This window comes from Rutidosis leptorrhynchoides, chromosome 1, assembly GCF_046630445.1.
Source record: "Rutidosis leptorrhynchoides isolate AG116_Rl617_1_P2 chromosome 1, CSIRO_AGI_Rlap_v1, whole genome shotgun sequence".
Classification (NCBI taxonomy): Eukaryota; Viridiplantae; Streptophyta; class Magnoliopsida; order Asterales; family Asteraceae; genus Rutidosis; species Rutidosis leptorrhynchoides.
Genome location: NC_092333.1, coordinates 452,082,984 through 452,109,451, shown reverse-complemented (window position 1 = coordinate 452,109,451; position 26,468 = coordinate 452,082,984). Strand labels below are relative to the sequence as shown.

The following is a 26,468-nucleotide window of genomic DNA, read 5'->3' as shown; positions in this document are numbered from 1 at the left end:
TGACGCTCGGGGCGTCATTTGAAGTCCAAGAATGACTAATTAATGTTTTGGATGTAATTAGTTGACCACGTTGGACTTTGGGATGTTTTAAAAGTGAAATTGGAGAAAATCAGGTAAACTGTCGAGTTCGGGTGTGTTTTATCGCGTTCTGGTCTGTCGTGATCCGTGACAAACATGACCGAAACGAGACAACTTCTGATACATGGTTTCTGTCTTTCTGTCGCGTTTGAGTGTCACGTGTCGCGTCCTGGTGTCGCGAAACGCGACAAATGTCGCTGTAATGTCTTTTTTGACCCATTTTAATGGAATCTTTTGGGGTGTTTTGGTCTTTTCACTTGTGGCCGGTTTTGGAGACTCAAAAGCAGATTCAAGCTTATCCAAACTCATTAAACACTCTCTCAACTTCTTCACATCCAATTTTAGAGAGAGGATAAGGTTTTAGTGAGAGAAAGCTTTGATTGAGGAAGAAGAAGGGCGAATCGGGTCAAGTCGCGAGTTTTAAAGTTGTTCCTTGCGTTCTTAGCTACATTTTGGTAGTGTTGGTAAGTTCTAACTCCGAAATTCATCTTTATGATTTGATATTCAAGTTAGGGTTTTTAACTTTTTAGTTGTAAAACCCATTTAGATGATGAAGTGGGTTATGGAAACTAGTTATTTTTGATACATGGCGGATTTTTGGTTGATTGACGTTTTGACCATGATTAGGCTTTGGTTTTGGGTGTAATCACTTAGTTTAGTGATTTTGGAAGCGTTGGAACCCTTTTGGGTGTATTTGAGTTGACTAATTTTGAAATGGATCAAGATTAGGGTTTATGTGTCAAAATGGGTTTTAAGTCAAGTTTTGGTAAATCAAGTAGGTAAATACTTGATTTAAGTGTTAGTGGTTGTCTTGGAAATATAATCACTAGTCGTTGGTGATTTTGGGGCGTTTTATGACTTTGGTCAAAATGAGCAATTTGAATTGGGTCAAAATTGAGGATGACACTTATTTGGATTAATTGGATGTTAAACTCTTTTGTTAAGTGTTAAATGATGCTTTTGATGTAATTACTCGCGAGAAGTGATTTTAGGTTAAAATTTGGTGTTTTAGCAATAAAGTCAAACTTGGTCAACCATGGAATGGGTTTTGTGTAAAATACGAGCTAGTATGCGTTTAGAGGTTAAAGTTGAAATATTTGGGTATTTTGGGAACGCGGGAACTAGTCTCGTTAGTTTTGGACCTTCGGGTAGCGTTAAAAGTGCAAAAGGGTGTATTTTGCACTTGTTGTTCATTTGGGCGGGTCGAGAGTCCAAATGGGGTTGAATGTTGATTATGTGTATACCTATATGCGTATTATAGGTAAAATCTTGCTCGGTTACGTGTGGTGAAGATTTCGCGCATGGTTTGTAATGCTCGAGTTCACGAGGTGAGTGGAATGATTATGCATATGTGTATATAATGTATTTACTATTACGAGATTCGATGTGGGTTTAAGTTCGGGCGGTCGATACCACATCGGGTCAATATATGATATGGGTTTAAGTTCGAGCGTTCGATGCCATGTCATATATGTGTGTGGGCATGTAGTGTGGGTTTAAAGTTAGGGCGTTCGATACCACATTACACGTGACGGGTGGGTTTAAAGTTCGGGCGTTCGATACCACTCAGGGGTTAGTGATATATTTCGTTGTACACTAACGGTTGTTGGGAACACCGATGGGAAATTCAAAGTACCATTCCCATGTACTATTGGTTAACCATGGTTATGTGTTGTAGTGTAGCATATTATATTGTTCGAGTTATATATGCTATTGTTTGTGCTAGCTTGTGGTCTTGGAGATTTAGCGATATACTTTGCTATGGTATGCCTTGTAAATTGCTAGCGTGTATGAGGTATTTGTGTAAGTGTTTGCAAGTAGGTATATTATATATGTATATGTATAATTATTGCATTCACTAAGCTTTATGCTTACCCCTCTCGTTGTTTACCTTTTTACAGGTATTGTGATTATGAAGCTAGCTAGTTGTAGACTAGATGCTTAGGAGCGCTTGGGCTCGACGGGGTAGCTTTTGGATATTTGGACCCGGATGGGGGATTTGGTAGTCCCCAGGATTATGCTCTTGGTATTGGGTTGGGTTATTGAGTCTTAACCCGTATTTCTTGTGATCGGATCATTATTACAAACGATTTTGTAAAGTGTAATTTGTGTGCCAAGGGTCATGATAGATTGTTAAACGTATCATTATGATGTTATGTTTCGATTAAAACAGAGTTGAAAATGTATTATATTAATGGGACCTAACTAATACAAAAAATTTACTCTGTTTTTGGTTAAACGGATTTGGGTTGTTACAAGTGGTATCAGAGCATAGTCTAAGAGAATTAGGTGACCTTGGAATAGGTGCCTAGTCTTAGACTTATTGATAGTAGTGCATTAATTGCGGGACTTGTAGGATTATGGGTCGGATTGAGATTTGTTAGTGCCTTAGAGTAGGTGACTAACTAGGACTTGTGCTTGTCCAATGTGGAATTTTGTGGGACCCTATTTCATGTGTAAATTAGTGCCTTAGATCGCTAGTGCCTAATGTAAGTAGGCAAACTTGGACGTTGTTTTAGTGATAGTCAACTAGGTTGTAGGTTGACTTGTTGTTGTGGTATACTTGTGTACGTTTATTATTATTGTATATTGGTGCATATATACAGGTATCTTTTGGTGCGGTGTCCTAGGGACGAATCTATTGGAGAGATTCGCATGTTTGGCGGTTTGAGTGATCAAGTTCACGGTAAGGACTTGGGTCATTCGGGTACTAGGAGTTATCGCGTGTTATTTTGTGTGAATGTTGCGTCAGTCCGGGAAAGTACCTTGCATGACCATGTGAAAATGGTAAGGTACGCATTTGTAATAGTGACTGATCACCATTATTACGAAAGTATATTTTGACACCAAGCATGACATGACAAGTACCGAACGGAGGAAACGTGGCATGGTTGGGGTAGAACGGGACGTGTTAGGAATCTTTTATTGGTTCCTAGGATATAGTGGTCTCGAGTGATGTGCTTGTTGTCACGTCGAGTTCTTTACGAGTCGGGAAGTGTTACGCTGGATTCGGTTAGCTAAGGTGAGTGAGCAACTCACGAGTTTGGCGCGTGCTTAGTCACCCTAAGTAGTGGGTGTACTGTTGAGAATGTTATTGGTTTTAGTTACCTACCGTAACTAGGATGACCGATTTACGTGTGCGTGTGTGCGGCGAAGACTTGAATTCCGTAATGGAATGCAATAAGTCTATACATATCGATTTATTTCTGTACATCTAACTATGGACAACTTGTTGTAGGTTACTAACGAGGACAGCTGACTTAATACACTCAAATCTTTAAAACATAATAAAAATGGTTGTAATTATATTTTGATCATACTTTGATATATATGTACATATTTGTATAGGTTCGTGAATCGATCCGTGGCCAAGTCTTATTTCCAAGGAAGGAAATATCTGTGAAAGTGAGTTATAGTCCCACTTTTAAAATCTAATATTTTTGGGATGAGAATACATGCAGGTTTTATAACTGATTTACAAAATAGACACAAGTACATGAAACTAAATTCTATGGTTGAATTATCGAAATCGAATATGCCCCTTTTTATTAAGTCTGGTAATCTAAGAATTAGGGAACAGACACCCTAATTGACGCGAATACTAAAGATAGATCTATTGGGCCTAACAAACCCCATCCAAAGTACCGGATGCTTTAGTACTTCGAAATTTATATTATGTCCGAAGGAGGATCCCGGAATGATGGGGATATTCTTATATATGCATCTTGTTAATGTCGGTTACCAGGTGTTCACCATATGAATGATTTTTATCTCTATGTATGGGATGTGTATTGAAATATGAAATATTGTGGTCTATTGTTACGATTTGATATATATAGGTTAAACCTATAACTCACCAACATTTTTGTTGACGTTTAAAGTATGTTTATTCTCAGGTGAATACTAAGAGCTTTCGCTGTTGCATACTAAAATAAGGACAAGATTTGGAGTCCATGTTTGTATGATATTGTGTAAAAACTGCATTCAAGAAACATATGTCGATGTAATATATTTCTATTGTAAACCATTATGTAATGCTCGTGTGTAAACAGTATATTTTAGATTATCATTATTTGATAATCTACGTAATGTTTTTAAAACCTTTATTGATAAAATAAAGGTTATGGTTGTTTTAAAAAAAATGAATGCAGTCTTTGAAAAAATGTCTCATATAGAGGTCAAAACCTCGCAACGAAATCAATTAATATGGAACGTTTATAATCAATATGAACGGGACATTTCATGAGCCATTCGACTTGCCTTTTGTATGGAAGCGGGCTCGTGTGAACTCACATCTTCTTGAATCCTTACTGGTAACCCTTTTACAAACGCGTCGATCTTCTCTTCTTCATCTTCGAACGCTCCCGGACACAATAGGCACAACTCTGTGAATCGTCATTCATATGTGGTAATGTCGAACCCTTGTGTTCGTAACTCCCTAAGTTCTACCTTGAGCTTATTGACTTCGTTTCTAGGACGGTACTGCTCGTTCATCAATTGCTTGAATGCCAACCACGGTAGTGCGTAAGCAGCATTTTGTCCTACCTATTCAAAATAGGTGTTCCACCACGTTAACGCAGTACCTGTGAAGGTATGCGTAGCGTACTTAACTTTGTCCTCTTTAGTACACTTACTTATGGCAAACATCGATTCAACTTTCTCGGTCCACCATTTCAATCCAATTAGTCCTTCGGTTCCATCAAATTCCAAAGGTTTGCAGGCAGTGAATTCTTTGTAGGAGCATCCTACACGATTTCTTGTGGAATTAGTTCCACTGCTAGATCCAGAGTTATTGTTAATTTGCATTGTAGCCTGTACTGCGACTATGTTCGTAGCAAGGAAAACACGGAAGTCTTCCTCGCTCATGTTCAAATTTTGACGAGTCGCAGGTGCCATTTCCTTCAAAAATAGCCAAATGAATTGAGTTAATCATATAGAATTTAAGAGTAGTCAATAGTATCTCGTAGCATTATATGAACTTATTTATAAAAGCTTTTTCTTCATATTAGCATTTTATAGTTTTAATTCGGGTAATACCTACCCGTTAAGTTCATACTTACTAGCTACTATACAACTCAACTACTACACTTCTATATGAAAAACTTATTACAATAATATTTCGCGTTCAAATCTTTATACAATATTTTACAAACTTACAATACCACTATTATACATATAGGATGAAATATAGCACATAATATCTTTGCTACTCAGCAGCTATAAAGGCAATTCTAGTTAATACGCAAGTTGTTCATCAAAAGAAATAAAGACACGTAATTCATAAGTCCAGAAACAAGTCATGCATTCAGGTTTTACTAAGACGACTTCCCATCCTTGGTCTTGTGGAAAGTAACCGTTATGACCATTGGCTAGGCAGCATGATGTAATGTCGTCAAAAGGACGAGGGTTTCGTAATGCCCAACAGCCTCGTAGCAATCTAAAAACCTTGTTTCTTACCCCAACTACTGAGTCCGTCACTTGTGGCAAAGTTTTATTTAAAAGTTGTAACCCGATATTCTTTTTCTCACTTTGTTAAAAAGCGAACATCACTAACCCGTAAGTATAACATGCTTATTTTTGTTGCATGTTAGAAGCTCTTTCTAACTCACGAAATCCTATGTTGGGATATATTGAGTCAAAATAGGTTCGTAACCCGTAGCGTAAAATTGCATCTGGGTTTTCAGCATTAAATGCCTTAAAGAAAACTTGGCGTAACTTAAAGTCTCCCCAATGTGATATACCCCATCTTTCAAAGGAAAGCCTTTTATATACTAAGGCATGCCTGGAATGTCTTTCAAACGTTTGACAAACTAATTTTGCCGTAACTAATTGTGCTGATGAATTCTGCCTGACTCTAGACAAGATTTCATCAATCATATCTCCTGGTAGGTCTTCTAAAATTTTTGGTTGTCTATCCTTAACGTCCATTTTGTGTTTTTATACTGTAAAATAGACAAGGATTAGATTTCTAAAAGATAATTAACAAACAATACAAGAAATTTTTATATAGAACATAAAAGTACAAGCACACTACATTACATATAATACACAACATGATTACAACCCTCTAATCTGAATCACTAGTTTCTTCTTCTTCGGACTTGGTTCGTTTTCCTAATTTTCTAGGGATATATGGTGCTCCTCTAATACGAGCCGTCGTTTTCCACAATGGTTTAGAAAAACCTGGTGGTTTAGAGGTTCCCGGGTTATTGTTACAATTTAGGAAATACGGACGTTGCCGATACATATAAAGTTCATCGGGGTTGGAATCAGGTTTCTCTATTTTTATACCTTTTCCCTTATTATTTTCTTTTGCTATATTAAATTGGGTTGAGGTAATTTCTATAACATCATCGGAATCCTCATCGAGATCCGATTCATCAGAAAATTGGTAATCTTCCCAATATTTTACTTCCTCGGCGGAAACACCATTGACCATTTTTAACTTTGGTCCGCTGGTTGAGGATTTTCTTTTATTTATTCGATTTACTGTAGGTATTAATATTTCTTCCTCCGGAACCTCTTCTTCTTCCGGTTCCTCCTCTTCTGGTTCCTCCTCTTCTGGTTCCTCCTCTTCCGGTTCCTCTTCTTCCGGTTCCTCTTCGGGAATTTGTGAATATTCCCAAAGTACATCCGACTCTCCATTATTATTAGGTGAGTCGATGGAATTTTTACTAGTGGTAGACATCTATCACACAATATCAAACACATTAAGAGGTTAATATATCACATAATATTTACATGTTAATAATATATAATTTCCAACAAAAGTGTTAAGCAATCGTTTTTAAAGAAAACACGGTCGAAGTCCAGACTCACTAATGTATCCTAACAAACTCGATAAGACATACTAATGCAAATTTCTGGTTCTCTAAGACCAATGCTCGGATACCAACTGAAATGTCCCGTTCATATTGATTATAAACGTTCCATATTAATTGATTTCGTCGCAAGGTTTTGACCTCTATATGAGACGTTTTTCAAAGACTGCATTCATTTTTAAAATAACCATAACCTTTATTCTATCGATAAAGGTTTAAAAAGCATTACGTAGATTATCAAATAATGATAATCTAAAATATACCGTTTACACACGACCATTACATAATGGTTTAGAATAAGAATATATTACATCGAAAATAAGTTTCTTGAATGCAGTTTTTACATAATATCATACAAGCATGGACTCCAAATCTTGTCCTCATTTTAATATGCAATAGCGGAAGCTCTTAATAATCACCTGAGAATAAACATGCTTTAAAACGTCAACAAAATGTTGGTGAGTTATAGGTTTAACCTATATATTATCAAATCATAATAATAGACCACAAGATTTCATATTTCAATACATCTTATACATAGAGATAAAATTCATTCATACGGTGAACACCTGGTAACCGACATTAACAAGATGCATATAGAATATCCCCATCATTCCGGGACACCCATTGGACATGATAATTTCGAAGTACTAAAGCATTCCAAATTCCAGAATGGGGCTTGTTGGGCCCGATAGATCTATCTTTAGGATTCGCGTCAATTTGGGGGTCTGTTCCCAAATTCTTAGGATACCAAGCTAAAAAGGGGCATATTCGGCTTCGATCATTCACCCATATAATGTAGTATCATTTAATTGTGTCTATTTCGTAAAACATTTATAAAATTGCATGTATTCTCATCCCAAAATATTAGATTTTAAAAGAGAGACTAGACTCACTTTCACAGATTTTTACTTCGTCGGGAAGTAAGACTTGGCCACTGGTCGATTCACGAACCTATAACAAATATGTACATATATATCAAAGTATGTTCAAAATATATTTACAATACTTTTAATACGTTTTACTGTTTTAAGTTTATTAAGTCAGTTGTCCTCGTTAGTAACCTATAACTAGTTGTCCATAGTTAGATGTACAGAAATAAATCGATATATATTATCTTGAATCAATCCACGACCCAGTGTATACACGTCTCAGGCTAGATCACAACTCAAAGTATATATATTTTTGGAATCAACCTCAACCCTGTATAGCTAACTCCAACATTACTGCATATAGAGTGTCTATGGTTGTTCCAAATAATATATATACATGCTTTGATATGATATGTCAAAACATTTGCATATGTATCTATGGTATCCCAAGATTACATAATATATTAGAATACATGTAATACAATATGAGTTAGCTAGGATATGATTAATATAGATTTGTTATCAATTTTCACGTAGCTACAACAACAAAAATTATCCAATCTTGTTTTACCCATAACTTCTTCGTTTTAAATCCGTTTTGAGTGTTTCAAGTTGCTATCGTTTCATATTGATCTTAAGTTTATGAATCTAAACAGAAAAAGTATAAGTTTATAGTCAGAAATACAGGTTACAAGTCATTTTTGTAAAGGTAGTCATTTCAGTCGAAAGAACGACGTCTAGATGACCATTTTGGAAAACATACTTCCACTTTGAGTTTAACCATGATTTTTGGATATAGTTTCATGTTCATAAGAAAAATTATTTTCCCAGAATAACAACTTTTAAATCAAAGTTTATCATAGTTTTTAATTAACTAACCCAAAACAGCCCGCGGTGTTACTACGACGGCGTATATCCGGTTTTACGGTGTTTTTCGTGTTTTCGGGTTTTAAATCATTAAGTTAGCATATCATATAGATATAGAACATGTTTCTATTTGATTTTAAAAGTCAAGTTAGAAGGATTAACTTTTGTTTGCGAACAAGTTTAGAATTAACTAAACTATGTTCTAGTGATTACAAGTTTAAACCTTCGAATAAGGTAGTTTTATATATATGAATCGAATGATGTTATGAACATCATTACTACCTCAGGTTTTGTGGATAAACCTACTGGAAATGAGAAAAATAGATCTAGCTTCAAAGGATCCTTGGATAGCTTGAGAGTTATTGAAGCAAAATCATGACACAAAAACAAGTTCAAGTAAGATTTCCACTCGAAATATGATTGTTATAGTTATAGAAATTGAAACAAAGTTTGAATATGAGTATTACCTTATATTAGAAAGATATCTTACTGTAAATAAGAAAGATTTCTTGAGGTTGGATGATCACTTTACAAGATTGGAAGTAAGCTAGCAAACTTGGAAGTATTCTTGATTTTATGAAACTAGAACTTATAGAATTTATGAAGAACACTTAGAACTTGAAGATAGAACTTGAGAGAGATAAATTAGATGAAGAAAATTGAAGAATGAAAGTGTTTGTAGGTGTTTTTGGTCGTTGGTATATGGATTAGATATAAAGGATGTGTAATTTTGTTTATATGTAAATAAGTCATGAATGATTACTAATATTTTTGTAATTTTATGAGATATTTCATGCTAGTTGCCAAATGATAGTTCCCACATGTGTTAGGTGACTAAAATGGACTGCTAAAAACTGATCATTGGAGTGTATATACCAATAGTACATACATCTAAAAGCTGTGTATTGTACGAGTACGAATACGGGTGCATACGAGTAGAATTGTTGATGAAAATGAATGAGGATGTAATTGTAAGCATTTTTGTTAAGTAGAAGTACTTTGATAAGTGTCTTGAAGTATTTCAAAAGTGTATGAATACATATTAAAACACTACATGTATATACATTTTAACTGAGTCGTTAAGTCATATTTAGTCGTTACATGTAAGTGTTGTTTTGAAACCTTTAATTTAACGATCTTGTTAAATGTTGTTAACCCATTGTTTATTATGTCAAATGAGATGTTAAATTATTACATTATCATAATAATATGATGTATTAATATATCTTAATATGATATATATACATTAAATGTCGTTACAACGATAATCGTTACATATATGCCTCGTTTCGAAATCATTAAGTTAGTAGTCTTGTTTTTACATATGTAGTTCATTGTTAATATACTTAATGATATGTTTACTTATCATAATATCATGTTAACTATATATATATATATATATATATATATATATATATATATATATATACCCATATATATGACATCATATAGTTTTTACAAGTTTTAACGTTCGTGAATCACCGGTCAACTTGGGTGGTCAATTGTCTTTATGAAACCTATTTCAATTAATCAAGTCTTAACAAGTTTGATTGCTTAACATTTTGGAAACACTTAATCATATAAATATCAATTTCATTTAATATATAAAAACATGGAAAAGTTCGGGTCACTACAGAAGTCTTCCTCACTCATGTTCAAGTTCTGACGAGTCGCCGGTGCCATTTTCTTCAAAAATAGCCAAAAGAATTGAGTTAATCATATAAAATTTAAGAGTAGTCAATAGTATTTCATAGCATAATATGAACTTATTTATAAAAGCTTTTTCTTCATATTAGCATTTTATAGTTTTAATTCGGGTAGTACCTACCCGTTAAGTTCATACTTAGTAGCTATTATACAATTCAACTACTACGATTCTATATGAAAAACTTTTTACAATAATATTTTGCGTTCAAACTTTATACAATATTTTACAAACTTACAATACCGCTATTATACATATAGGATGAAATATAGAACATAATAACTTTGCTACTCGGCAGCTATGAAGGCAATTCTAGTTAATACGCAAGTTGTTCAGCAAAAGAAATAAAGACACGTAATTCATAAGTCCAGAAATAAGTCATGCATTCAGGTTTTACTAAGACAACTTCTCATCCTTGATCTTGTGGAAAGTAACCGTTATGACCATTGGTTAGGCAGCATATTGTAATGTCTTCAAAAGGACAAGGGTTTCGTAATGTCCAACAGCCCCGTAATAATCTAAAAACCTTGTTTCTCACCCCAACTACTGAATCCGTCACTTGTGGGAAGGTTTTATTTAAAAGTTGTAATCCGATGTTCTTTTTTTCACTTTGGTAAGAAGCGAACATCACTAACCCGTAAGTATAACATGCTTCTTTATGTTGCATGTTAGAAGCTCTTTCTAACTCACGAAATCCTATGTTTGAATATGTTGAGTCAAAATAGGTTCTTAACCCGTAGCGTAAAATTGCATTTGGGTTCCCCGCGTTTAACGCTTTAAAGAAAACACGGCGTAACTTACGGTCTCCCCAATGTGATATACCCCACCTATCAAAGGAAAGCCTTTTATAAACTAAGGCATTTCTGGAAAGTCTTTCAAATGCTTGACAAGTTAATTTCGCCATAACTAAATGTGCTGATGAATTCTGACCGACTCTAGACAAGATTTCCTCAATCATATCCTCTGGTAGGTCTTCTAAAATATTTGGTTATCTACCCTTAACGTCCATTTTGTTTCTATACTGTAAAATAGACAAGGATTAGATTCGTAAAAGATAATTACTAAATAATACAAACAATTTTTACATAGAACATAAAAGTACAAGCACACTACAATACATATAATACACAACATGATTACAACCCTCTAATCTGAATCACTGGTTTCTTCTTCTTCGGACTTGGTTCGTTTTCCTAATTTTCTAGGGATATACGGTGTTCCTCTAATACGGGCCATCGTTTTCCACAATGGTTTAGAAAAACTGGTGGTTTAGAGGTTCCCGGGTTATTGTCATAATATAGGAAATACGGACGTTGCCGATACATATAAAGTTCATCGGGGTTGGAATCATGTTTCTCTATTTTTATACATTTTCCCTTATTATTTTCTTTTGCTTTATTAAATTGGGTCGAGGTAATTTCTATAACATCATCGGAATCCTCATCGTGATCCGATTCATCGGAAAATTGGTAATCTTCCCAATATTTGGCTTCCTTGACGGAAACACCATCGACCATTATTAACTTTGGTCCGTTGGTTGAGGATTTTCTTTTATTTAATCGATTTACTATTGGTATCAATATTTCTTCCTCCGGAACCTCTTCTTCTTCCGGTTCCTCCTCTTCCGGTTCCTCTTCTTCCGGTTCCTCTTCTTCCGGTTCCTCTTCGGGAATTTTTGAATCTTCCCAAAATATATCCGACTCTTCATTATTATTAGGTGAGTCGATGGGATTTGTACTAGTGGTAGACATCTATCACACAATATCAAACACATTAAGAGGTTAATATAACACATAATATTTACATGTTAATAATATATAGTTTCCAACAAAAGTGTTAAGCAATCGTTTTTAAAGAAAACACGGTCGAAGTCCAGACTCACTAATGTATCCTAACAAACTCGATAAGACACACTAATGCAAATTTCTGGTTCTCTAAGACCAACGCTCGGATACCAACTGAAATGTCTCGTTCATATTGATTATAAACGTTCCATATTAATTGATTTCGTCGCGATGTTTTGACCTCTATATGAGACGTTTTTCAAAGACTGCATTCATTTTTAAAACAACCATAACCTTTATTTTATCGATAAAGGTTTAAAAGCATTACGTAGATTATCAAATAATGATAATCTAAAATATACCGTTTACACACGACCATTACATAATGGTTTACAATAAGAATATATTACATAAAAAAAAATAAGTTTCTTGAATGCCGTTTTTACACAATATCATACAAGCATGGACTCCAAATTTTGTCCTTATTTTAGTATGCAACAGCGGAAGCTCTTAATAATCACCTGAGAATAAACATGCTTTAAACGTCAACAAAAATGTTGGTGAGTTATAGGTTTAACCTATATATTATCAAATCATAATAATAGACCACAAGATTTCATATTTCAATATACATCCCATACATAGAGATAAAATTCATTCATATGGTTTGAACACCTGGTAACCGACATTAACAAGATGCATATAAGAATATCCCCTATCATTCCGGGACATCCATCGGACATGATAAAACAACATCGAAGTACTAAAGCATCCGCTACAACGGATGTGGTTTGTTGGGCCCAATAGATCTATCTTTAGGATTCGCGTCAATTAGTAGACTGGTTTACTAATTCTTAGGTTACCAAGTAAAAGGGGCATATTCGGCTTCGATCGTTCAACCATAGAAAGTAGTTTCATGTACTTGTGTCTATTTTGTAAAACATTTATAAAACTGCATGTATTCTCATCCCAAAAATATTAGATTTTAAAAGTGGGACTATAACTCACTTTCACAGATTTTTACTTCGTCGGGAAGTAAGACTTGGCCACTGGACGATTCACGAACCTATTACAAATATGTACATATATATCAAAGTATGTTCAAAATATATTTACAACATTTTTAATACGTTTTAATGTTTTAAGTTTATTAAGTCAGCTGTCCTCTTTAGTAACCTACAACTAATTGTCCATAGTTAGATGTACAGAAAATAAATTGATATATATTATCTTGACCCAATCCACGACCCAGTGTATACACGTCTCAGGATAGATCACAAATCAAAGTATATATATTTTTGGAATCAATCTCAACCCTGTATAGCTAACTCCAACATTACTGCATATAGAGTGTCTATGGTTGTTCCAAATAATATATATAGATGAGTCGATATGATATGTCAAAACATTTGCATACTTGTCTATGGTATCCCAAGATTACATAATATATTAGAATACATGTATAATACAATATAAGTTAGCTAGGATATGATTAATATAGATTTGTTACCAATTTTCACGTAGCTACAACAAGTAAAAATATCCAATCTTGTTTTACCCATAACTTCTTCGTTTTAAATCCGTTTTGAGTGATTCAAGTTGCTATGGTTTTATATTGAACTTAAGTTTATGAATCTATACACAAAAAGTATAAGTTTATAGTCGGAAATACAGATTACAAGTCGTTTTTGTAAAGGTAGTCATTTCAGTCGAAAGAACGACGTCTAGATGACCATTTTGGAAAACATACTTCCACTTTGAGTTTAACCATGATTTTTGGATATAGTTTCATGTTCATAATAAAAATCATTTTCCCAGAAGAACAATTTTTAAATCAAAGTTTATCATAGTTTTTAATTAACTAACCCAAAACAGCCCGCGGTGTTACTACGACGGCGTATGTCCGGTTTTACGGTGTTTTTCGTGTTTCCAGGTTTTAAATCATTAAGTTAGCATATCGTGTAGATATAGAACATGTGTTTAGTTGATTTTAAAAGTCAAGTTAGAAGGATTAACATTTTTGTTTGCGAAGAAATTTAGAATTAACTAAACTATGTTCTAGTGATTTCAAGTTTAAACCTTCGAATAAGGTAGTTTTATATATATGAATCGAATGATGTTATGAACATCATTACCACCTCAGGTTTTGTGGATAAACCTAATGAAAATGAGAAAAATAGATCTAGCTTCAAAGGATCCTTGGATGGCTTGAAAGTTCTTGAAGCAGAATCATGACACGAAAACAAGTTCAAGTAAGATTTCCACTCGAAATAAGATTGTTCTAGTTATAGAAATTGAATCAAAGTTTAAATATGAGTATTACCTTGTATTAGAAAGATATATTACTGTAAATAAGAAAGATTTCTTGAGGTTGGATGATCACTTTACAAGATTGGAAGTAAGCTAGCAAACTTGGAAGTATTCTTGATTTTATGAAACTAGAACTTATAGAATTTATGAAGACCACTTAGAACTTGAAGATAGAACTTGAGAGAGATCAATTAGATGAAGAAAATTGAAGAATGAAAGTGTTTGTAGGTGTTTTTGGTCGTTGGTATATGGATTAGATATAAAGGATGTGTAATTTTGTTTACATGTAAATAAGTCATGAATGATTACTAATATTTTTGTAATTTTATGAGATATTTCATGCTAGTTGCCAAATGATAGTTCCCACATGTGTTAGGTAACTCACATGGGCTGCTAAGAGCTGATTATTGGAGTGTATATACTAATAGTACATACATCTAAAAGTTGTGTATTGTACGAGTACGAATACGGGTGCATATGAGTAGAATTGTTATGAAACTGAACGAGGATGTAATTGTAAGCATTTTTGTTAAGTAGAAGTATTTTGATAAGTGTCTTGAAGTCTTTCAAAAGTGTATGAATACATATTAAAATACTACATGTATATACATTTTAACTGAGTCGTTAAGTCATCGTTAGTCGTTACATGTAAATGTTGTTTTGAAAACTTTAGGTTAACGATCTTGTTAAATGTTGTTAACCCATTGTTTATTATATCTAAAGAGATGTTAAATTATTACATTATCATGATATTATGATATATTAATATATCTTAGTATGATATATATACAGTTAAATGTTGTTACAACGATAATCGTTACATATATGTCTCGTTTCGAAATCCTTAAGTTAGTAGTCTTGTTTTTACATATGTAGTTCATTGTTAATATACTTAATGATATGTTTACTTATCATTTATCATGTTTATATATAGTGTATCAATATCTTAAAATGATACATATGTAATTAGTAAGACGTTGATATAACAATAATCGTTATATATATCGTTTTCGAGTTTCTTACCTCAATAGTCTCATTTTTAAGTATATAACTCATTGTTAAAATATTTAATGAGATACATACTTATCATAATATCATGTTAACTATATACATATATATATATATATATATATACATATATATATATATATATATATATATATATATATATATATATATATATATATATATATATATATATATATATATATATATATATATATATATATAGTTCTTACAAGTTTTAACGTTCAACTTGGGTGGTCAATTGTCTATATGAAACCTATTTCAATTAATCAAGTCTTAACAAGTTTGATTGCTTAACATGTTGAAAACACTTAATCATGTAAATATCAATTTCATTTCATACATATAAACATGGAAAAGTTCGGGTCACTACACGCAGAGTCAAATCAAAAGAGATCATGCCATCTCCGCCAAATTTTCTAAGGACATTCAAACCCGCAAATCCAAGCAACCAACAACAAATGGGTAGAAACCGCCGACGACCACCGATGGGTACCGAAGTCATAAGCAGTCCCTGACTACCACCACAACACTATAGGCTACAGGCAACCACCAACGGCTGCCAACAGCCACCGGAACACTGATTTTCGGCAACAACCGCCAGTAGCCACCAAATAGTCGCCATAGCTTGAACAGTAGCCCCCACCTGCTAATTGTAGCCACCCGTAACCACCAAGAACAATCGTCAGGCGCAAGCAACCACTCAAGGTCGCTAGTAGCCGTCAACCGCCCTCAGTAACCGCAGGACAGGCCACCGGATTTCACACAAAGCAGCAACAATCGCCGAAAAACCACCACGACCAAACCACAAAACGAAACAGAAATCTCACATGAACGATTGTAGAATTATGTCAGGAATTTGTCGCCTACAATCGTCAAAAGAAAATATGTGCAATTTAATAAGTATATTTGGTGACTGTTTCTAAGTTTTTTATTGGCATCTCAAAATATGCAACGTGTATACAATGTTGGATCAAAAGTTCTCACTAACTTTTTGTTAGTTAGATAGGCCTTTTAATGTAAAAATTTATTAATAACAGTTTAAAAGGGTATTGTTAAGGTTTATAAAATTTTTGTACTATTTTATAACCGTCACTTTAAATTCAATATATAACTGCTATAAAAATTTTATGCATACATCAATTTATCTAGTCTAGTCGAATATTATTTAAATAAAAAAACCGTCGCATCCCAATATCCAATATTTGTAATCTGAAAACTATATTAATCGTCTTTAAAATCGAGAATCGGTGTATTTATTTCATACGGTTTCACAATTATTTTAAAAATCATTAAAAATTAAAAAGTATATATTATATTATTATTATTATTATTATTATTATTATTATTATTATTATTATTATTATTATTATTATTATTATTATTATTATTTTCGTTTCTAAATTATGACTTTAAATATTTTTATATGCTACTCCTCCGTTCCAGATTAATAGTACATCTTTCTTTTTTGATTTGTCCTAAATTAATTGTTCAATTTCAAAAATAGATAAGAATAATAGGTTAGAGTACCTTTATACCCTTATTTTATTTAAGTAAGAGAAAAATGTTGGTAAAAAGTAAGGGGTAAAGCGGGAAAGTAGACAAAAAAATACATTTGACAGTCACTACAATTTTTTTTTTTTTTTTGAAGAGCAAGATATTATTACCACACCAAAAGAAACAAAGAGATCAGGGAAGGCCAACTAGACCAACCCAACAATTACATGAACAAACAGGAAGAATGAGTTTGTGAGCGGACAAACCCGACACGACAGTCACTACATTTTAAACTGTGTATTTTTTGTTTATAGACTAATTAAATGGGACGGTGGAGTATATAATATTTAATAAAAAATTATATGAATAGATTCGGTTCTAAAATAATTTTATTGGTATAACTTTCATCAGATATTAGATATTATATAATACAAACTAAAATATTTATAGTCTAAATTGTAAAAAAAATTAAAAAATTAAACTGAGACAATAATTTTAGTACGGTCGGAATATTACATTATATTACATTACATTTTCTTAGTAAAAAAAGGTTTATATATGTAACTGTAATAATATTCGTATATGTTGAATATACTGTAGTTGTTAGACTCTTGCGAGCCAATATTAGACAAAAAAAAAAAAAAAAAAAAAAAAGGCAATTTAGAATTCGACTCTTATAAAACCAAACTTCAAGGGGCATATTTATAAATCTCACCCACTATAAACTCAATCTATTTATACTTTAATCTACACCTCCACCTCACAAATCTGTCACTCTTTTGAAGTGAATTATTACACACACTCTGTTTTTTGAATAATTATAATTTATAAAATACAATATAATGGCTGCATTAGTTAATCATCTACTCAGAAGAAAAGACTTATTAACTTCCGGCCAAAAGTTGATCGGATCAAAATTGTACACTTCACAGCCTTTGCCGGAAACTTCATTTGCTCAAAGACTTAGAGATCTGCCTAAAAATCTCCCTGGAACTAACATTAAAAAAGATGCTTCTCAGGTAATTTATATTCTCTATCTCATTATTTACATTATTAGCTTTTGGATTTATTGAATTCATTAATATCAATATATGTGGTGTGTAACAAATATAGATACTTAATACTTACTTATCTGTAGGTTTTTATAAGTAACAAGTTGATTATATTGATGCTAGCTTAAATTTATTTTTTCCATAAGCTATTTGAGCTTCTAATTTTATTTAGTAAATAAATTTTTAAAAGTTTATAAAAAATTAAGCTACTTGAAATACACTCATATGGAATGGAATTACTGAACATTTTCTCAAATGATTGAATGCAATCTAGATTTCAATATGACAGAGTAAAAATAATGTCTGCTATCAACTATCAACTATATATACTGTATAAAAAAAACAGTATTAAGTTTACACACCCAAACATTATATTGTTTAATTGTGTATTTTAAATCAAATCATTTAAAAGATTTTTAGTTCAACACACCCAAACAAAATATTAGAGTTCAAGTATAATACACAAAATTTATTTATTGTATTATACAGTTTTTTACCGTTGTTTTAAAGTAGTACCTTATTACCTTAATCTTACTAATCTTACTAAAGTTAATAAAAGTAACGTGATGATAGTAATTTCCTTGATCAGAAATATATCAAAACTGGCAAGATTTTGATATACAAAATTACAAAGCTAATAAAGGTTCTAGTCTTGCTTTTTTTGTATCTACTAGAAAGCGAAACGAAAGAGTAAACAACGATGCCTATCCATAATTTGACATTTTCGGAATTTTTAGTCTTGAAAAATGACCCTATTACGGTAATTCCAAGTCGTACATAGAGTGGCAAGAAGCTGTTGTCGACAGTTTCACTAAGGCCCCATTTGGCTCACGGAATTCAATGGGACTCTGGCGGAATTGGAATTGAATTTAGACACGCCTCGTGTTTAAATTCAATTCCAATTTCGTTCCGTGAGCCAAATGGGACCTAAGAGATCTCTTTCCATAACCAAAAGAGTAACGTGATGATAGTAATATTACACTAAATAAAGGAAACTAGCATTAGTAAACGTACCCGATGCTGTTGGTCTAAAACTAGTGGGAAGAAAAGAGAAACTTTAAGTAGATAAAGGGCTATATTGGTCAATCTATTATCTATAACTCAATTGTCACATGTCATTTTCTTGTACTTGCTACTTGTCAAATATTTTATTCCAAATTATTTATTTGCAGTATTTAAATTTGATTTTCACTAAAACCATCAACTGAATTCGGAACCGGAAACTAAGTGAAGGATTGAATTCAATATTGATTTTCTATGATAATTTCAGTTATAAACTTTTTCAGTTTTAAGTGAAATTTTATAACTAAATTTCGATCTGATTTCAGTTTTTTTATTATTATTTTTTTCTCTGAACCTCTTTATATACTTTTTTTTTTTTTTTTTTTTTTTTTTTGAAAGGCAAGTAAGTTTTATTAAAATAAAAAGAACACGAAACAAACTAGCAAGGAGCTAGACAAGACACGAGGCTACAAGCGACCGCACCGAAAAAGCGCACAAACAACCAACAAACACGAAGCTATAGGAAACACACAATCACGAGGATATTAAAAGAACACGACACAACAGTTAATTAGACTATGATTCCGAATCCGAAGACGCGCAGGAAGAGCAGCCTGAGCAGCAATCGATATCCTCTTCCGAGTCTTTCATCACGTTCTCGATAAGATATCTATCTTGCCATCGAAATTTATCCCGAAGCCGATTGCGTTTCATATTTCTCCTACCCCACACATGTTTAATGAAATGACTTTTAATCAAAGGATGAACTTTTTTCCCCCTTAACACGAAAACGAGCTACCGTGGTATATGTTAAACAAGGGGACACGTCATGTAAATCATTAAAATCTCTTCTGATTGGGCTAGGATCACCCGCATCACATTCGTCTGAACCCAGGCCCATCCCATTTGAGGCTTGTTTGACCATTTCAGAATCTTGGTCTGGCCCAATTGAGAGCTCCTCCTCATTAGCAAGTCCACCATCACAAGGAGAAAAAGGGTTTGTTGGAACGTCACTTTCTTCATTGAGCTTCACTGTATTATTATTATTAAAATTGTTATTAATTTCCCCAACCCTCGAAACATCTGCACTCGTGCTATCATTAACCTCGGTAGCCACATGACCATCTTTTGATTTCGCGTCATTAAAGCTTGCATTGGAACCACTCGACTTTTGGGTTGCCTCCACCTTCATACCATCATCATAAGATAACACCGGAGAAAAGGCCATTACCGGCGAATCAATACCAATACTATCGACGTTCGGATTTTTGATGTCGTTGTCAATTGGGATCTGATTTTCTTCTCCTGTGGTTGACTTCTCGAACAAAACATCGTCGGAGGTGTTGTACGAATCCTCTTGGCAGGAGGATTGTTCCGATATGTTATTAGCTTTAGCTTGAGACTCGACATCATTGTGTAGACCTTGTTTATCATCGATATCAAAGGACTTACAGTCCACTTCTATCAAGGTCCAAGATAGACTCTCTTTGCTATAACTAAAAACAAGTTTATGATTGTTCAACGAATCATGAAGATTAAACTCGAGATTTTTACCACCGACCTTAAGTTCGATGCGATTAGCCGCCGGAAACTGAAACTCCTTATAGTCTTGATTGTTACCTGTGAGCTTATCAGCATAAGATCTTTCCTCCCAATTAGTTGGTTTAGATGAAACTTGGTTCCATGGAGCAGCCGGAAAGTCCACATAACTATCGGCGTTGAAGGAGCTTTTTCCATCATAGCACTCTGAACGATTAGTAGCCCCTTGCTTTCTCTCCAACGCTTTGAAAGCTCGAATTCTCTTTCCGTTTATTTGAATGGTATTTAAGACCTTAGAAAAGCTTTCATCATCGCGAATGTCCTCGAATCTAACGTATCCGAAGCGTTGGCCACTCGATAATCTCTTCCGAGCTAGATACACGTCTGTAAGAACACCATACTCTTCGAAAACTCCCCGGCAATCAGCTCTAGACCAAGTGTCCGGAAAGTTGAAAATCATAAACGACGAAATACGATTATAACACGACTTGGTACACGAATAGCCATTCGACGTTGGAGAGAAGGATACCTTTTTGTCCTTCCTCTTGTCCATTGAGAACTCAGACCTCACATTCTAGTTGAAGAAAATTGAAGTGGATGAAGGAGGTAGTTGGATGGTGGATTATGGTGGTGTATGGTGGATTATGGTGGTGTATAGTGGGTGGTTGTTGGGGAATGAAATTCAAATTAAAGGTGGTGGATGTTGGGTCAGTAGCCGAAAGTTGAGAGCATAATTTTAGAGAGATTTCAACTAGAAAAGTGTACTTTCTTTATATACTTTGTTGTTGTAGTGTTGTACTGTATATTACGGAGTATGTATTATATAAAATAAAAAATAATAATTATAGAAATCATATTGAATTTGAATAATACAATAAAAGATAACGTTCATTGGTGTTAGCACTCAAGGTGGCTAAGATCGTTAGATGCATCTTTTTTTAACCTAAAGTAATAAATCACATGGCATTAAATTCTGCAAATAGTAATATTATATATAAGTGAACAAGAACAATCGTAAATTGACTTAGTCTTGATGTTGGAACTTAACTATTTTCTTTCGTATAAACATACTTATTTATTTATTTATGCTACATTACTATACCTATATTCTAAAATATTATTTATCCCATCACTAACACTAAATATATTGAATAATAACACTCACCACGCTACTACTGTGCTATTTTTTTTTTGTCTCAAACGATAAAAAAACAACTTTTATAAAAGGAACAACCCTTCAATGATACCAAAAGATGTCGAAAAATATTCTTTTTTACAAAATAGATCAACTAACTCTTTTAAAAAAAAAAACCCGAACGCTAAAAGAAGCAACTTTCACAAAGGAACAACCCTTCAATGTTAGATGTCGAATTTTTTTTTTTTTTTTTACAAAATAAATCAACACTTTTTTTTAACTCGCATTCAAAACGGAGCCCCCGGCGCGAAGCGAGGGCTCCACAACTAGTTAGCATTTATAATCAATAATCCAATACTTGACATTATAGATAGTTGGAAAAACACCCCTTGTATATCTCAACAAAGTCACGGAGGGATGTGGTGCTTATGTGGCAGTCAAACAAGAAATGTTTCAACCAACTTCTAGCATTAAAGACAGGTCAACTTTCACTCTATTTATTTAACTTGTATATAAAGTCGAACCTTTGACTTTTTAAGTCAAATTACAGAATGACGAGTATAATTCTAACTTTGACCAAAAAAAAAAAAAAAAAAAAATCTCTATATACAAACCATTTTTTCAAAAGGCAAATTCAAACACCCATACACGAATTTATCCACGGATATATACATATCCACCTTTGACTTGAACCGACTATCTTTTGGTTGAAGAGGCCACCTCGATACTGCTATGCCAATGGCCCTTTGATACATACAAACCATTTTATCTGTAAAAATGTAAAATGTTGCAACAGAGTTTCCTTTTTTCTACTATTTGTCTTCAGGCCAGCGCTTTCCATGATGAACGATGCCGAAGAGAAAGGACTGATCACGCCAGGAAAGGTAAGCTAAATTTTGAGCAAACACATTTATAGAAATTTTAGCGTATAACTGACCCGTTTACATTATTCAATAATAATTGTAATAGACGGTGTTGATTGAGCCTACGTCGGGGAATATGGGGATTAGTATGGCATTTATGGCCGCTTTAAAAGGGTACAAGATGGTGTTAACCATGCCCTCGTACACAAGCTTAGAAAGAAGAGTAACAATGCGTGCGTTTGGAGCAGAGTTGATACTTACCGACCCACTTAAAGGAATGGGAGGTACGGTTAAGAAAGCGTACGATCTTTTGGATAAAACACAAGATGCCTTCATGCTTCAACAATTTTCTAACCCTGCAAACACTAAGGTAACTTTCATATTCATATTCATATTCTAGCTTTTAAATCAACGCATACTGGAAAAAAAAAAAAAAAAAAATATTACTTGGAATTAGGGTGTCTCATTGATTTATTAGTCTCTGATCAAGATATAAATACGTTAAACTTTTAGTACATATAAAAAGATAATACTACTAACAAGTTATCATTATTTTTGGATCTATCAATCAAAATGACTTCTAAATAGGCATAATTTGTGTCAAAAGAAGAAAATAAAATAAAATAATATATATATATATATATATATATATATATATATATATATATATATATATATATATATATATATATATGGGCAGGATCAATGGGGAAGTAACCAATCGGGGAGAGTGCGGGAAGCAAATTTTTTTTTTTTTTTTTTTTCCGTTTTTGAAAAAACCTTGTTCACGAACATTATAGATTGGATGAAAATATGAACATTTAATAAAGACACTTTGTGATAAATGTTTTAATTTTGGCGGGAAAATGCTTGAAGAATTAATATATACTGTAACAATTATCGTGTTTTTCGTGCGTATATTGAGGTTTTAGATATTAGGATTTAGATATTTGGGTTTAGATATTAGGGTTTAGAAATTTAGGGTTTAGGGTTTAGATTTAGGGTTTAGATTTAGGATTTAGATTGAGTTTTCAACACGAAATGTTTAGAGTTTCGAGTTTAGAGTTTAGTGTTTAGTGTTTTGGGTTTAGTCCCTAAACCCAAAACCCTAGACCCAAAACCCTAAACCCTAAACTCTAAACCGTTCGTGTTAAAAACTCAATCTCTATATATATATTTTGCTGTAAGTTCTTTTGACCTACTTGTACCGATAGCAAAACATATATATACATACATATATATGTATATATATATGTATATATATATATATACATATATATACATATATATATACATATATACATATATATATACATACATATATGTATACGTACATATATGTATACGTACATATATGTATATATATGTGTATATATATATATATATATATATATATATATATATATATATATAGCTTCTTTTTTATTATTTTGGATTCTTTCAAATTCGGACCATGTTCGATGGCCTATCTTGCACAACGGCGGAACTTGAAACCGACCACAGATGGGGCGGGTGCAAAGAATTATTAAATTTTTCATTACACCAAACACTTAAAAAACCTTATATTTCAGTAAAAAATCTTTTTTTTAGTATAAATTTATTTATTTTAAATCTAGCTGGAGCAGATGCCCCGCCCTGTCTACACAAAGCTCCACCCCTAATCTTGCACACCCTCTAATTAAGACGGCCCTGCTTGGAAATTTTTCATCCGGAACTGCTCATTTGAATGGATAGTACTTTTTATTTTGCACTTTTAATCTTGCATTAATTATGTGGTGATGAAAAGGTGCATTTTGAGACAACTGGTCCAGAGATTTGGGATGACACCAATGGTAAAGTTGACATCTTTGTGATGGGGATAGGCAGTGGAGGCACCGTATCTGGTGTTGGACAATATCTCAAATCAAAAAATCCCAATGTTAAGGTGAAACTTGTTTTAAGTTTTAAGATTTTCATTTGTATGTATGAATAAGAATTTTCTTCAAAAGATGTACATTTCTTAAGTATCATCATAATGATGTACATTTCTGTAGATTTATGGACTCGAGCCGGAAGAAAGCAACATACTAAACGGTGGCAAACCAGGTACTACGTCGTTTTTTGTATTTAAGAAGTTACTATTTGTTTTGCTTTTTGAATCTCTATCGTATGAACTTATTGTACACGTTTATTGCACAGGACCTCATCAGATAACAGGAAATGGTGTCGGATTCAAACCCGATATCTTGGACATGGATGTAATGGAAGAGGTCCTTATGGTAAGGTTATTAAAATTTTCCATGTGACTTATTATCTTTCAAAAAATCGGGTTAATTAATACTTGTAACGATAATCATATAGGTGTCTAGTGAAGATGCTGTAAACATGGCCAGAGAGTTGGCCCTGAAAGAAGGACTTATGGTAAGCAAAATTGTATATTACTCTATGAAATAAATTATAACAATCTTCATTAAATCAATTTAATGTAGAGTGTTTCATGTTTCATTAGTGGTTCTACTAACATCTAATGTCAAGCTAATGTTTCAAGATGATAATTTAGTTTAGATGGTCCAAGCCTGATTGTGGGTTTAGAATGTGTTTTAAGGCGTTTTGTTTTTAAATGCAAACTCACACATCCAACACAAATTTATCCACGTATATATACATGCATACTACAAGGCTTGAACCCCTAACCTTTTGGTTGTGTTGTCATTATTGATGGTGATCAAAAATATTAGTGATTGCTATCAATAACGACAATAGAATGGAAACCTTAAAACCCTAACGGATCTTAACCTAAGTTATCATCTTAGACTAACATGATATAGACAAGTATGGTACTAATCAATCCTTTAGTCAGTTAATAAACAAGTAAAAGGTTTTTTATTTAGTTTTGTAGATTGTGATAAACTGATAACATTTTGTTTTATGTAATGAATTATAAGGTTTAAATTACCCGTTAGATTTTTTTGTTTTTGTTTTTTATTAATGTGGTCCTTGTGGGGATTGGCTCTTGGTTATTTGTAGGTTGGGATATCATCAGGGGCTAATACAGTTGCAGCCTTAAGACTTGCTCAAAGGCCAGAAAACAAAGGCAAACTTATTGTGGTAATTATAATTTTTTATCTTCATTTCTTTTTTAATGTGTCTTCAAAAAACATACGTCTCTTGTTTCAGTTTATTTACAAAGTAAAATTCTTGTTTTATTAGTAAGTTTTTGTAAAAAAAAAAAAAAAAAATTAAGGTGAAAATGGGTCAACCTGGGCCGACCCATTTAGATCTGTCTAAACATAAAAAATTATCATTTTGACATGTTATACAAACTAGTACTCCTGCTCTGAATTGATTTCCTTACACATATTTATTTTTATTATTAATTCTAAATACAGTAATTAATTACTAATGAGTTTATTGATTTTGCAGACAATTCATGCAAGTTTTGGTGAGCGGTATTTATCATCTGTGTTGTTTGAGAAGTTGAGGAAAGAAGCTGAAGAAATGCAACCAGTTTCAGTGGATTAAAAAATTTAACGAGTCTCATATTTATTACACATGTACTCACTAAACTAAAACTTAATGGTATATGTTATGAGTTCTGATTGTGTTTAAATAGAGAATCCAAAAGTATGTACCAAACCTATGATTGTTAATCGAGCTTAAATAACTTGTAATTGTTACTGGAACATTGATAAAGGAAGCTTAATATAAACATTTCAAGTTGAGATCATGTGAATTTGAAGTTAGATACTTAGATTATAAGGTTTTTCTGCAAGAATTGTAATTTTAAATGTTAAGTGAACCAAGTTTATTATTATGTTTATATACGTCATCTGTATGTATTTAATAATAATAATAATTTTGTAGGTTAATCAAATTTATACTCCGTATGTTCCATATATATTATAATTAGATATTGTAACGACCCGACAAAATCGACA

The 26,468-nt window shown here is 32.8% G+C and overlaps 1 protein-coding gene across 1 annotated transcript; it reads left to right on the top strand.

The window, feature by feature from the left end:
• Positions 1-17,697: 17,697 nt before the first annotated feature.
• On the top strand, positions 17,698-26,257 carry LOC139873316 (bifunctional L-3-cyanoalanine synthase/cysteine synthase 1, mitochondrial). Its single transcript, XM_071861248.1, has 10 exons — positions 17,698-17,979; positions 22,059-22,168; positions 22,515-22,572; positions 22,658-22,921; positions 24,338-24,475; positions 24,585-24,636; positions 24,730-24,809; positions 24,892-24,951; positions 25,558-25,638; positions 25,954-26,257. Exons 1-10 carry the CDS (start codon positions 17,803-17,805, stop codon positions 26,050-26,052), a joined length of 1,119 nt encoding a protein of 372 aa, XP_071717349.1. The 5' UTR covers positions 17,698-17,802; the 3' UTR covers positions 26,053-26,257.
• Positions 26,258-26,468: the final 211 nt, after the last annotated feature.

What these genes read in the sequence shown, in the direction of transcription:
- LOC139873316 (XM_071861248.1), top strand. Translation starts at nt 17,803, where the DNA reads ATGGCTGCATTAGTTAATCATCTACTCAGAAGAAAAGACTTATTAACT. An exon ending in TTAAAAAAGATGCTTCTCAG is followed by an intron (nt 17,980 to 22,058) that starts GTAATTTATATT and finishes TTGACATTATAG; the next exon opens with ATAGTTGGAAAAACACCCCT. An exon ending in ACAAAGGCAAACTTATTGTG is followed by an intron (nt 25,639 to 25,953) that starts GTAATTATAATT and finishes TTGATTTTGCAG; the next exon opens with ACAATTCATGCAAGTTTTGG.